The 15,327-nt window shown below is 39.9% G+C and overlaps 1 protein-coding gene across 3 annotated transcripts in view; it reads left to right on the top strand.

Annotated features, from left to right (window-relative positions):
* Window positions 1–14,696, top strand: part of LOC124116883 (AT-rich interactive domain-containing protein 5B-like) — a 72,318-nt gene extending 57,622 nt beyond the window's left edge. Inside the window, exons 7-12 of one of the 3 annotated variants that reach the window (XM_048393508.1) lie at window positions 900–949; window positions 1,903–2,000; window positions 4,549–4,696; window positions 4,983–5,078; window positions 5,920–7,173; window positions 7,557–14,696. In XM_048393508.1, coding sequence (XP_048249465.1) covers window positions 900–949; window positions 1,903–2,000; window positions 4,549–4,696; window positions 4,983–5,078; window positions 5,920–7,173; window positions 7,557–7,865 — 1,955 coding nt within the window. In that variant the 3' untranslated portion in view covers window positions 7,866–14,696. Of the gene's footprint in view, window positions 1–896; window positions 950–1,902; window positions 2,001–4,548; window positions 4,697–4,982; window positions 5,079–5,919; window positions 7,174–7,556 lie in introns of all 3 variants that reach the window. The other 2 variants (XM_048393509.1, XM_048393507.1) reach the window with 2 other exon arrangements.
* Window positions 14,697–15,327: the final 631 nt, after the last annotated feature.

Raw genomic sequence — 15,327 nt, 5'->3', positions numbered from 1 at the left:
GCCCCAAATTCTCCACAGCGACACAGACATAGGGTACAGGGTTCTACTCTGCCCCAAATTCTCCCCAGCAACACAGGCATAGGGTACAGGGTTCTATTCTGCCCCAAATTCTCCACAGCGACACAGACATAGGGTACAGGGTTCTACTCTGCCCCAAATTCTCCCCAGCAACACAGGCATAGGGTACAGGGTTCTATTCTGCCCCAAATTCTCCCCAGCAACACAGGCATAGGGTACAGGGTTCTATTCTGCCCCAAATTCTCCACAGCGACACAGACATAGGGTACAGGGTTCTATTCTGCCCCAAATTCTCCCCAGCAACACAAGCATAGGGTACAGGGTTCTATTCTGCCCCAAATTCTCCCCAGCAACACAGACATAGGGTACAGGGTTCTATTCTGCCCCAAATTCTCCCCAGCAACACAGGCATAGGGTACAGGGTTCTACTCTGCCCCAAATTCTCCACAGCGACACAGACATAGGGTACAGGGTTCTATTCTGCCCCAAATTCTCCACAGCAACACAGGCATAGGGTACAGGGTTCTATTCTGCCCCAAATTCTCCACAGCGAAACAGGCATAGGGTACAGGGTTCTATTCTGCCCCAAATTCTAAACAGCGACACAGGCGTAGGGTACAGGGTTCTATTCTGCCCCAAATTCTCCACAGCGACACAGACATAGGGTACAGGGTTCTATTCTGCCCCAAATTCTCCACATCGACACAGGCATAGGGTACAGGGTTCTATTCTGCCCCATTTATTACACTAGAACAAGGTGTCTCATCATTAAGCAGCCCTACGTGTTGTGTGAGATGAATAGTTTGGACCTGATGTAACGCTGCACCCTGGATGCTGCCATCCTTAATGTTGTCAAGTGTCACTATCATTTCTTCCAGTAGATCTCTACTACTTCTACTCGTATGCGAAGAAACTTGGTGGCTATGATATGGTAAGTCTTGCACAAACTTCATACCAGTTCAATATAGCCATTAAATGAAGCTGATTTATTCACCACACATTAACAGTATATTAGGCTAAAAAAAATTGTCTTGGTTCTCACGCAGTCTGCTGTTTTTATTTAGTTTTCAAAACAAAAATGACCCCCGCAGTGAAATGTTGTAATTCTAAAAATATTGTGATCTAAAATAGCCGGCAGTTACTTCCCTTCACATGTGCATTGCTCAACTGCGCATCTTGTGTTATGGTGATGGCAAATTTGGTTATTGAAAAAATTTAAAGATAAAACATCACTAGAATGATGATTTACAAATTCAAATACTGTATTTTACTCATCATGGAATACACTTATGTTTTTTCCCAGGTTCATTGCACACAACTGTTTATTTGGTAACATACTACAGTAGTTTGAATTCCCTTCCTCCCAAAAAGACGCTGCCCACCCATACTTTTTTCAAACACCATTATCTGAGAACCAATTCTTTTATGTTTTAAGCTGCATACTAATCTTTATCAACTTCTAACTGTTGTGGGGCCACAGGTGGCCCAGTCGTCTAAGGCGCCCTAGTTGCGTCCCTAGGGCATGCCAGAAACCTATGATTGTGGGTTCGAATCCTGGTTCACCCCGATTATGTTTCTAGGTTTGTCAGCACCATACCCGTGCTCGTGGGTTTCACCGAAGTGGTAAACGTCTGAGATCTGCATCACTTCGGGCTTTCCTCCCACATTAAGCTGATATACCGTGATATAACTGGAATACTGTTAAAGCGGCGTTAAACACAACTCACTCACTCACTCTAACCTTCGTGTAGTCTCACTAGCCATACACTGGAGTACTAATGTTACTAATGTTAAGGAATGCTACAATCACAGAAGGTAGGTACATAGATCTGCTGGATAGTTCAGGCTGGTGTGTCCCATGTCACGTTGTTCTTGTTGTCACAGATCACAGAGAAGAGGCTCTGGAAGCATCTGTATGACAAGCTTGGCGGGCATCCAGGAAGCACTAGTGCTGCCACCTGTACACGAAGGCATTACGAGAGGTGGGTGTTGACATTGCTAACCTAAATAGTAAGGAATGCTCGCCTGTGAAGAGTTGCATCCCTTCTGTGTGATCCTACGATTACGGGTTTGCATTGTTGATTCTTGGTTTGTTAAATTCGCTGAAGGGTTACAATGTAATGGTTTTCTGCACTTAATACTTGAATTTTAAAATAATGAAAGACAAACACATTGTTATCGCAATTGTAGGGATTGTGTATGCGCTGGTGATGTGCTTCATTCTGGATCGATTATAGATTTGGTATATAAAGTAGCATTGATTTTTAAAGCTTGTACAGGGGGGTCGCCTTATAGGCAAAGTCACTTTATTGAAGGCGATATACGGTATTCAGAAACATGTTACAGTGTAAGTTTAATTGAAGAAAGTCACCCACGGACATGTGATTAAACACCAATTTTAATGATTCGAACAGCCATACATTTTTGCATCCAATCTCAATTTGTAAGCGCATCGGACACAATATTTTGTATCTGGTGAAACCCTGTGAATATCTAGGACCTGCCTCATTGCAGGCATTCCTCCCACTTACGGCTGACTCACTGTGATATGGCTACAAAGCAGCATTAAACCAAACTCACACACTCACTTTCTTTGGGCTTTCCTTTTGAACTTTGTGCATAGGCTGTGATATAACTTGGATATAGTGTCACACCCAACTCAGGCCCTCTCAGGGCCTTATGTACTGGGTATGTCACTCCCAGAGCCATTTTCACATCATTGCTCATTAGGCTAAAAGGGGGCACAAGTGGCCCAGTCGTCTAAGGTGCCATGATCGCTGTGCAGAGTTGCATCCCTTGGGCACGCAAGAAACCTATGATTGTGGGTTCGAATCCTGGTTCGCCCCGATTATGTTTCTAGGTTTGTCAGCACCATACCCATGCTCATGGGTTTCACTGAAGTGGTAAACGTCTGAGACCTGCATCACTTCGGGCTTTCCGCCCACATTATGCTGACACGCCGTGATATAACTGGAATACTGTTAAAAGCGGCGTTAAACACAAATCCCGCACTCACTCATTAGGCTAAAAAATAGTTTTGGTTTTCAGGCACTGCCCGCATTATCATAAAGTCTGTCGCACATTTTGTTTTTATTTCCATTTAATAAAAACTCAAACATCCTTAAATATTCCGCGTTTCAAACACACGACCCTAGCAGTGAAATGCTGAAAACAATGCGATCCAATATAGCGTGCAGGTACTTCTCTCTACATGTGCACTGCTCTACTGCTTTACTTTCGTGTTGTGGGAATGATGGCAATGGGAGTTTGGCTGCTTGTTTTGCCGTGGTCAATGAAAACATGAAATGTACAATAAAACAATACTAGACATAATGGTTTACTAATTAATTCAATGTTATTTTTAAACTGTATGCGGGACAATGTGTCATTCACAGAGATTAAGGTTACATGTGTATTTGTCTTGTAAATTAAGCTGGAAATAGCAATAAATACTTAATGTCATGGCCAATATCATAACTAAAAAGAAATTTCAATACAGTGATTGGAAGACCGATGAATTAGTATCTCGAACAACTAATTTTCGTTTCAAGGCAAGTTCATTGTGGGTTCAAGTGATTTGCCGATCAGTTAATACACGATTTCATCGAAATTAATGTAAACAAATTTGAATGATTACTTGGATAAAAGTAATATGATGGATTACAAATGTAAGTCCAGATACACAGTGAACGCTTTTAAAACCAGACAGTATAGGAACAGGACTAACTTGCTTACTTTAGTATGGATTCGTTGACATGCTCTTCCAGTTTTGTTCTCACACGTTAACATCTTCGCCTTGTGAAATATATATTTATATGCATGTATTATGCACACACTGGTTGCCCAACAGTAGTCAAAGACTGCATTTTACTCATTAAGGAATACACATGTAGGGAGGCCCTTTTCAAGGTTGCATGTTTATTTGGTTACATACTGCTGTAGTTTGACAACCCCCCCCCCCCCCGAAAAAAAACCCCCACCCATCCGCACAATTTTCTAAAGCCATTGCTTTGCCATTGAGAACAATTGTTTTCTATCTTTTTAAGCTTTATATCAATCACTGGATTGTCTGGCTCAAACTACTCAGTACTCATCAATCACTTGTTTGTCTGGCTCAGAGGGCTCATTATATCAATCACTGGATTGTCTGGCTCAGACTAGATTGTTTACCTACTGCCATGATATTGCTGCAATACTGCTGAATGCAGCTTAAAAACACATTCATAAACAAAACTAGGATCAGAAAGTTCCGACCTGCAACATTTTATACATATCCAGCATTTGATATTGTTTTCTTTGCATAGAACAAGGCACAGAGCCTAGTAGTGTGTCTGCAGACATTCCTTGGTGTGTGTAGCAGGTCCTAGTCACCCCAGCTGAGATTACCATGTTATTGGGGACATCTGATCCTCTGGACCACATACATATCTCCCACTCTTTGTATGTCTTGGCTAAAGATGAAAGGCAAGTTCTGTAGAAAATAATGAAGTGCCTGGATTTATTTTGTACTAAGTATTGTAACTGTTCCAGGTTACTGCTGGCCTTTGAACGTTACGAAAAGGGAGATGAACCCCGGAATAAGATCAAGTCAAAGGTCAAGGCCATGATCAACAACCAGAACAGAGGGCACGATAAGGCAAAGTTGAAGCCTGAACTGGAAGAAAAGAAGGAATTATTGGTAAGACAAATATATTAGATACCAAAGTAACAACTTGATATGGTAGAGTTAACAATAATATGTTTGGCAGTGGGGCAGCCAAGTGCTGGCCTGTTACACCAAAGACCTGGGTTTAATTCTGGCCTTTTCTTCGTATCCTTTACATTGATTTGGCTGGAATATTGCTTAATATGTAATTCCTTGGAATAGATTATTGATCGATCTTCTGCTCTACTTTCCTAGAACTAGAGCTTTTTTTTTTACCAGAAAATGACAGGTATGTTTACGTCTGTTTGTATATGTTTAGATGCAAGCAATTGATGTGTCGATGGAAGAAAAGGTTCGGAAATGGAATGAAATCCGCCGACAGAAGGCTATGGAACGTGATCAGGTAAATTCACAGGTAATCAAAGTCATTCACTTAACCAGCTACCTTTCTTGTCATGCTTCAGCACCATTGATCTGTATCAACTCGAGCTATTAACAATGCATGAACTTGTCCAAACAGAAGTGTTGGAAGCTGTTTGAGGGATCATGGGTTGGGAGGCACTGTTGGCCGAGTGGGCTGTTGTAGGGGCACTGTGGGGACTCCGGGTTGGAATAGGACCAGAAACATGCTGGTTGTAAGAAGTCCCCTAATGGATTGGGTGGTCAGATTTGCAGACTCGGTTCACTCGTTTGATTTTGTACCAACACTGTGTGGATTATTTACTCAAGCTGGAATATTGCTGAGTGATGCAGTACACAACAAACAAACAAACAAAAGACTAAGAAGCTGCAACTGTCTGGCAAGTTGTGTTTCCGCTATGTTAGTGTCCGCTGGTTTCAATCTGAGCCTGTGTCACTTCCAACTTTCCTCCAATTTTAACCCGGCTGCCTCATTCCAAAAGACGTTTAAAGATGGTACTTGTTGTTACCCTGTCTGGCGCTTGGCATAAAGGGGCTAAAACAAAGACTGGTCAGCTCGGAGTCAGTATACTGTGTCAGAGTGGGGTATTCATGTTAACCTGCGGCATGGTATCTCAGTGGGCTAGCACTATAAACCGGCATTAGTCTAGACTAGTATAAGATATCACATACACACACAGACACACACCTCACCTCACCTCACCTCACCTCACCTCACCTCACCTCACCTCACCTCACCTCCAATTTTAAACCGAAAATTGTGACATGATGGAAACAATTGTTCAGGTCTATGTTGCACTGTTGTCACTTTTACAAATATTGAATTTACATTTTAGCTGAAAAGAGGTCACCCCAGACAGACAGTGAAGAAGATGCTGGATAAAGTTTCTTTCAAAGAGAACAAGGTTGAAGATCTGACAATGGAAACACTTAAAGAGGTCAAAGTTCAGATTCCAAAAATGACCAGTATTGAAAATGGCAAAGTCAAAATAGAACCTGTGCAGATATCTTCAATACAGAAAACAGACCTTGAAGTGCCATCAGTTAAACAACGCACACGGCCAAGTATTTTATCGCCTTTAGTTCAACGAAAAGTTCAGAACCATGTGAAGTCACTACCCACCCAGTCACAACAGCAGACACCACTTCCGCCTCTACAGACATCTGCTCATCTACAGCAGATGCCACACACCCAGCCCCCACAGACCCCTGTGATAACAACACATGCACTTTTCTATGCAAGCAATTTCCCCTTGCCCGCATCACATTTCATCGCTCACACGTCATCGTCACCATCCGTGGAGGTTGCCGCCAATGCCAGTGAAAACAGCAACATGTATTTTCCCAAATCCTCATTGTTCGTTACCAACAATGCTTCACAAATCAACGAAAACGAATCGAAAAAAGCCATTCCGAGCATGAGGCCATCTGTGATACAACACACCCCAAAACCAAAACTTGACGAAGTGAAGTACGAGGGCACCTCCAACTCCCGGACTCACTCCCCATCAACATACAGCTCAAAGCCAATCGTCCCTGCCCACAGTGGGCCAGCTCACTCACATCAACAACTCAAACGGCCATACCCTTACCCCAATGTGCCACAAACGTCTCACCTGCCATCTCGAGACCACTCACGACCCCACCTCAGTCCTGTTCTAGCCAACGATCCGTACTTTAATAGTGTGAAACGTGTGAGAGCTGACCCGCCAGCGAGTCGACTCACTCCTGCACACATGAACCACAGCAAGTCCTCAGACATGAGCAGTAATGAGGATCAGCCTGTTGACTTTAGCATGAAAACTATGAGAGAGAAAGAACAGAAAAGAGTAGAACAAAAACGGGATTTTTATGAAAAAAAGGACCTTGCTCCCAAGACCTTCAAGTGTGCTCTGTTCCCTCAGGAGTTTCCTACCTCAAGAGCAAGTCTCAAAGACCATGAGCGACCAGGCTCAAGGTCAGATATTCGGTCGGCCTCAGTCAGAAGTTCAAGTCCCCTCTCTCTCGTGAGATCTCAGGAACGTCACAGCGCCTCTCCAACCTCGACTGGATCTAGATCTGCCACAAGTACACCACTAAACAATAATAAAGTAAGTTGCCATGGGATTTCATGATAAATAGGTGGGCAAGTAGGTTTGTTGTCAGTCTGATGATTGATATCCAGGATGTCACAATGTTCTACACTTAGAAAGTCTCAACGTGTGTGATAGATTTGTAGTCTTGAGATATTAGACACAATAAGCATATGAGCTTAGTTATGTAAGGTCACACGTTTTATTTAATTGTTTACAGATTTTTGTTGAATAATTTAGCTTGGTTCAGATGAAAATAACAAAAATACATCTGTGTAGCTCAAACATATTGTATTTAATTGGGCATGGAGTTAGTTTGAGTTGGTCTTTTGGGTCATATCCCATTGGTTATTCTCTAATTATTTCCCTGAAGGAATCTAAAACATCATTCCCTTTTTCAGGCTTTGTCCAAGCCCCTGACAGCGTCTGCAGCCTACTCCGAAGTCCCATCTCCACATCTTCATCCTGCCTTCCCCGCACCTTACATGCCCTCTCATATCTCCCCCAACAGCGTAGTTACCTCCCCTGCACAGCTGCAGCAGATGTATGCCGCGCAGTACGCCAACATACAAATGGCGGCATACGAGGACATGATGCGGCAACAGGTCCTGGCGCAGGTCGGGAACACGTCCCCCATCCTGATATCGCCCACCCAACTATATCAAAACATTTACAAGGATACGCAGAAATTCAGTGCCTCAAAGTCATAATCACCTGTCAGAGATCATTCATGCTATGGAGACAATTGTGAATGTGCTGTTTTTGCCATGTTTTTGTTTATTTTTGTTGTTAAAGTTGTTTGAGAGTACAATGCTGTTTATCGTGTATGTGAGAATATGTCATCTCATTGTATAGATTAGGTGAGACATTTAGAGATTGTTCATCTCATGGGTTAGTTTTGATAGTTCATATTCTATTGTGTATTGGAGATTAGTTAGCAAGAGAGATATAATGGACAGTGAGACCTGTCGAGACGTGTGCACAAAGATGAGACACCGAGGTGTTTCAGTGAGATCTTTTCTCTTTGGAACTGAGTGACAAGGAGTCGATTTGCGTCTCAGGAAGAGAGATGTCTGTATTATGTGAGATCTTATATTGAGATCTACTTACCTCAGTGTGAGAACAGGGAATCTCTGTCATGAGGAACTGAGATCTGACAGGTGTAACCTGGATCAGGTGAGAACTGTCCCCACAATTTGTTTTCTCACCTGAATATTTCAACTACTGAGAAATGCTTCTTCTAATGAGAAACTAGGGATGTCATGATACAACTGTCTGCGATACACTGTCTGCGATACACTGTGAGGGGCGGTCGGATAGCCTAGTGGTTAAAGCGTTAGTTCGTCACACTGAAGACCCGGGTTCGAATCCCGACAATGGTACAATGTGTGAAGCCCATTTCTGGTGTCCCCCACCAAGATATTGCTGGAATATTGCTAAAAGCAGCGTAAAACCAAACTCACTCACTCACTCACTCACTGCCTGCGATACACTGTCTAATACTTCTCTCCTACATGGATTCAATAAGAACTAATGTCTTTTCAAGTACTTGCAAAGTGCATTTTTTGGTACTCAAACAGAACTGAATATTTATTTTATTTCATACTTATATAGCTAGATATGACTACTCTCAGGCAGTCTGGGTTGTATACTCCCCAGGGAGCTGAGAATGAAAATTGAGTGCACACTGATCCATTTATCGGGGTAATAATGGTGTGCTTTGAACATATCTATCTTGGAAAAGGCTCAATACAAATGGATTATTATTATTGTTATTATTATTATTACTGTCAGATAGTATGTAAGCTTGGTCTAAAAGTGTATGCACTGTATAGTATGGAGATAAGTTGTAAGGAGATATGTGTATCGTGACATCCCTAACCAGAATTAACTTTTATTATTCAATTCCCACAGTTAACCAGATTACCTTTACTGTTGTTTGTCTTTAACCATCTGAAGTAGCTGAAGTCTGTTGGTGTTTACGTTAGTGACACTAGATCAGCTGGAGGTAGCCGATATAGAGGTCATCTGTGTCCGTCTGGAGCCAGCCTCTCACGGCTCCACCAGCCATGTTGTCATGCCAGGCCTTAAAGACTACAGCTGTGGTATTCACCCCTTCACGAACAACTGACTTTTAGCAATTGATAGGAAAAATGGATTTTGGCGTTTTGGCCCCGACTCTCAGACTCATGTCGACGTACCCACAGTGTTTTGGCCCCGACTCTCAGACTCATGTCAACGTACCCACAGTGTTTTGGCACCGACTCTCGGACTCATGTCGACGTACCCACAGTGTTTTGGCCCCGACTCTCAGACTCATGTCGACGTACCCACAGTGTTTTGGCACCGACTCTCGGACTCATGTCGACGTACCCACAGTGTTTTGGCCCCGACTCTCAGACTCATGTCGACGTACCCACAGTGTTTTGGCCCTGACTCTCAGACTCATGTCGACGTACCCACAGTGTTTTGGCCCTGACTCTCAGACTCATGTCGACGTACCCACAGTGTTTTGGCCCCGACTCTCAGACTCATGTCGACGTACCCACAGTGTTTTGGCCCTGACTCTCAGACTCATGTCGACGTACCCACAGTGTTTTGGCCCTGACTCTCAGACTCATGTCGACGTACCCACAGTGTTTTGGCCCTGACTCTCAGACTCATGTCGACGTACCCACAGTGTTTTGGCCCCGACTCTCAGACTCATGTCGACGTACCCACAGTGTTTTGGCCCCGACTCTCAGACTCATGTCGACGTACCCACAGTGTTTTCTTTAAGGCCTTGGCCATGTGTTCTACAACTTACTCACAAGGCAAGATCTGATATCCTTTTGGGGGTCACAAATACAATGTTCCTTGGTCGGAGAGGGGTAGGCTCACTGTTAAAGTGCTAACCCATTGGTATTGTGTTACAGTGTTGAACCGCTCACTCGTTCATGCACCTCTTGGAGGGATAAGTGCAGTATTGACTGGATAGGTTTTGTAGAGCAGTAGTTCATGCATCACTGTGTGAAATATTCTTAAAATATTGCTGGCCAGGTGACAAGTGACTAGGTTCTGCAAAGGCATCAAAAAAGTAAACCCAAATTGCAAATGATGATTAAAATGTTATGCAAAAGTGCAACCTCGATTAGTTACAGATATTAATTTTATTATTAATATTTGATGGTCTTCTTTATATACAGAAATGGGAGGCTTTTTTAAAATTTGGATCGTCTATTAAAGAGGTGTGTAATGAAATAAAAAGCCAGTTGGGCAAGGGACATTTTAAAGTCTTTAGCCAATCAAAATTTGCAAGCCACTGGCTACTGTGTAGGCGGCTTTTTAACACACTGTAATGCATTGACTGTTTTATGTACATCAAGGTCCAAGATTCAGTTCTCTGTATGGCTTAAGTACTGGGATATTTGTGTTTGATACAGTGTTGATGGACCAACAACACATTTGGGTGAGTCATGAGGCATAATTATTCTTTTTCCAGTATTTTCTGGATCAAATTATTTTTTGTAAAAATATCCAAGCAACTGTCTCTCAAAGAGCACATACATTCACAACATGGGTACTAAGATATCAAGTGCTGATATTCTGGCAGGGATTGTTTAGTTTGAGTTTGTGACCTCAAATAGGATGTATAGTTCGTTCATTTACAACATTTTCTGACTGAATACTCATCTAAAGATGTCACAAGCAGCCTCAGGCTTACAAGTGCCTCTACAGAGTGGAATGTTAGAAACGTGACGCATGCTTTAAAAAAGGTGGAAATATTGATTGTGTTTCAGACATAAGCTGCTTTGTTGCATCATTAGAAAATTCACAATAGAATTTGTCAGGAAAGTGGCACATTCTATTCTTTTACTGGTTGGACTAATTTTGAGAATTCAGATTTTGTCTTTCATATCTTCGTCCGTGTACTGTGCCTTGTCTAATGTAATGAATTAAGTAAATATAAATCATTGTAAATTTGAAACAGCTCCAGCATTCTAGAACTGTAAACCTCCTCCGCAACATAGAATGCATTTGAATGTTTGAAAAGGAAATCCTACTTTAATTTCCGATATATATCCTGATAGTATTCACCAATCTATTTCTAGTCAAAAAGATACCTACGAATACTTAAAGAAAATATTATTCAAGATGTTAACACAATATATAGAATTTATGACAGTTACTTGATGTAATAGTAAATTCTTTATTAATGATATTGTTGAAAGTTATTACTTATTATTTTTAGATTTTCGTGGTCTCCGCATAATTTGAAAACGGTTTATCTGTTGTATATGGCATTAACTCCTTCTCAGTGTCTTATGTAGTAGTGGATGTAGACAACAGTTTGTTTGTTCTCATTTCACATATGCTGATGTATTATCTATGTGTCCGATCATGTGACATTTTGTTGGTTATTTGCGTATTAAAACGTTCAGGGATACACGCTGTGTAAATAGTGTACAAAAGTTATTGTTAGAAAATACAAAGTGTGAAAGACTATTTGTTGTTGGTGTCCAGCTAACAGATTTTTTTTATAAATTGTTTTCACCTTTATGACGATTTCCTGTATTATGTTCTAAAGCTTTTTAGATAATAAGGCATTAAGTGTGAGATATGGAAATTAGCTTCAATGTAGCTGTTCAAAAAATTATAAAAGTAAGAATTAAATTTGAATATCTTTCTCTTTTCATAAATTATTTGTCAATAATATTCTTTTGAAAATAGTTATGGGGAATGTGTCATTCTAGAAGTCATTACGAACATATTTATTATATTTATTTAAGAAATTATTTTGCATAACCCATTTTGTCACATATTAATGTATTTGACAATGTTTTTGTTTTCAGAGAAATATTGACATGAAATTAAAACAGATTATCTCATTAGAAATGAATTTATGATGATTATTTTGTGATGATGGAAAAACATAGCAGAGAGAGACCATACTATGACTCAAATGTAAGAAATGACATTTTAGGGAAACTCAAAATAGGATCTATTTATTTAAGTTTAGGGATTACACTTAAAATCGATATTCACCAAAGAAAGGTTCCATATCTCAATTCATTAAGTTTGTTCTGCTAAGGAAATGTGTATTATCTCAGTGTGACAACACATGTGTTTGTGAGACTGTGTCACCTTCAGGGATTTGTTTATAAGACTGTACATCAGCATTTAGAAAGTAGGTTGTGTTCACCAGGAGTTTCCGGACTGTTCTGCTTTTGTATTCTGTTGAACAAATATTGTGTACATCCTTTTCCACATACATTTTCTACACTATCCTTTATTTCAAATAATCTTGTACTTCTTTTGTATTATATACAAGAATGTTTATGAATCAGTGTTTTGATATATTTTATATTCATTTCTTTTTTTATTACTAAGTTTTGCCCTGTAGTTCATTCTATAGTTTGGTTTAGACCTCTACTTATGAACTATTTATGTTCTATTTTACTTCCTGCTAGGGCACTCTTGTTGCACTAATCAACAAGCCTGTTGACACAGCTATAAATTCCTGTGATAAGAACAGCTGACATTGTTTCAAACTCTAGTTGTTTCTAGATTTGGCTTTTCCTTTTAAGCCAGATAAAGCTAAGTTGGCAGGGAAGATTTAAAAATTTTCATTTGGCAGTAAGAATGTGATTTATCATGAGATGACATTATTTCAAAGGGACGTAACTCAAATAGATTCTTGATTCAGCATTTCCTTTTAAGCAAGATAAAGCTAAGTTGGCAGGGATATTTAAAACGTTTTCATTTGGCAGTAAGTACGTGATTTATAATATATATGTAAAAATTATCAATAGGTGCGTATTGGCTCATGTGTATATGACAAGGGGAGGTAAGTCTTTCTAGCCATGATTACCAGGGTCAAATAGCACAGAGGGATCTCGGGTGCCTCCTAAAATATAATAAAATAATTCTGTGGAAGGAGGAACCAAGCAATTTTTAAAAATCAAAATCACAACCAAGATTAAAGTAACAAATTATTTCTTTTCATAAAACCTGAGTTGAAATAATATATTTAGAGCATTTGGGGGAACAGATTATTTTTGAAAAAAAAAGTCCCAGACCCCCCAATCCCGAATATCAAATGGTCATCCTGTTATTGTTATCAGGTCCACAATGTCTGGAGCAGAGGCAAGCCAGAGCCTTCATGTACCTACTTGGTTCACGTCTCAGGAATAATAGATGAATACTAATTCAATTTAACCTGAGCCCTTGATTTATTGGTATGTAGATCAAGAAAAGTATTGTGTCGCATGACGTCCTATTGATCGATTGTCATCCAATGACTCGGCACTATTTAACCAAATTAACTACCAAGGAAATTTATGTATTGACTTAGACTTCTATTAGATTCATGATTGTCTCTGAGGGCAATTTTGAGATATTCCTGTACGGTATTAGTGTAACCTATGCAACTGATATCGTATAAAGGCTGGTCTGTTTCAACTTTCCCAGTATACCTGTAGTTTATGAATAACCCAATCAGAGTCCTGTTATCTCGGTTATTGCAGTTTGTATGTACATTTGTATTCTATGTTACCAATGGTAGTTTTGTTTTAAAAGTTTAAACAAAGCCCGTAGAGTCTATTATTGGCCAGTTAGTCAACGTTAGTGTTTAGGAAAGCATTATATTTTCCAGTGGTGTTTCTCAGATTATCCAGTGGTATCAAATATCAGGTGCTGTTATCATAAGCACTCATTCATTGTTAGTTCTTGTAAATATACACAAGGGTATGTGTGATATTATTAACTGTTTACATAAATCATTTAAAATAATAAATTGACTGATGAAGATATAGAATGTACAGTGTAATTTCTGAGATTACATATAAACAAAATATGTCCCCATGATTAGCTAAAAACTATTTGGGCAATTGTATCTCGTAATCGGGAAATTGATAACATTTTGAATTATTGCGAATGGCAAAAGACAATGCCTTTTTAAGATAAAAATGTATTCTTGGGTGCATTAATGCCCTGTACATCATATCTTTTCAGGGAGATCAATAAGATTTGGTTTTGGTGGGTAAATAATCAGGTTTTGATATTAGTTTTTGTGAAAGACCAGCTTGGTTATAGTAAAGAGTTATCTTTCCTTGCCTGAACTGGCACTATAAATGCTAAGAAATTTAAATTAGTTTTTGGCCTGCTGAAAAAATAACCCATGTCATTTTGAAGTATGGTTCTGATGTTGAACTTTTTCTTTCTTGGCCTTATTTGAGATATTACATTCTATCAAATAGGCTTTCTACAAATTTGAAGTGAGCATGTTTTGACCACTTGCTTTGAGCAAATTGTTTTCAGACTAGGTGTTTCTTGTCTAACTAGCCTTTGATTCTCTGCCTGGAGCCACTGGGAATCTGTGATGTAGTTACACTTTTGTATTGACCCTATAACCTACCTGAGACAGAGTTGTGCAATACTAACATCCAGTTTATCCCACACATCAATAAATTCACAGATCACCTCCAACCCAAGCACAATAATCATTTGTAAACAATTTGTAAACAGATTTTTTTTCTGTGATTAAAGAAAATCTGCAAGAATGACTTGTTTTTTTCTTATCTGTTGGGAGTACAGCCCTGGGTGGAGGGAATACGTTTCCAGTACCCCATGCTTATCAGTGTGGGGATTACAGGGTAGAATCATCTTATGGAGGCACGAGTGTCCCCTTGCCTTATGTCAGTCTAGTTTTCTCCCTTGCCTGTTCAAGCCTCCTTTTCACCCGCCACCCGATGTAGAGCATGAGATCTGTTCCTTGTGATGAAACATGACATCCAATACGATCGCTGTTCTTATTTCAAATTGCTTCACAAAGATGGCGACTACCAAAGACAACCTGGTCAATCAGATAACAAAGGATTCGAGATTTACCAAGCAAAGATACTTATTCTTGCCTCATTTTGTTCTTACAATAATTTAGGCTCACCGATTACACAGTATCAAGTATCAAATTGCATGAAACACTCAGCAGGGGTTGTCTAAAAATAGCACACCATCTCAGTCACTGAGATAAGCGATCAGTTGTTTCAGTTAAAATACAACAAAGCTTTGCATTTCTAAAAGTACTTGGGTGAGTTGATGATGTTGATTGAAGACTTGGAACGACTTCAATAACATATTTTGGAACCTAGATGTCGATTTTGTAAATGTTCTCTGATTAGACAATCGATATGT

This window comes from Haliotis rufescens, unplaced genomic scaffold (assembly GCF_023055435.1).
Source record: "Haliotis rufescens isolate VD_foot unplaced genomic scaffold, xgHalRufe1.0.p SCAF_12, whole genome shotgun sequence".
Taxonomy (NCBI): Eukaryota; Metazoa; Mollusca; class Gastropoda; order Lepetellida; family Haliotidae; genus Haliotis; species Haliotis rufescens.
Note: the sequence above shows the minus strand (reverse complement) of the source record. Positions and strands in the feature narration are given on the sequence as shown.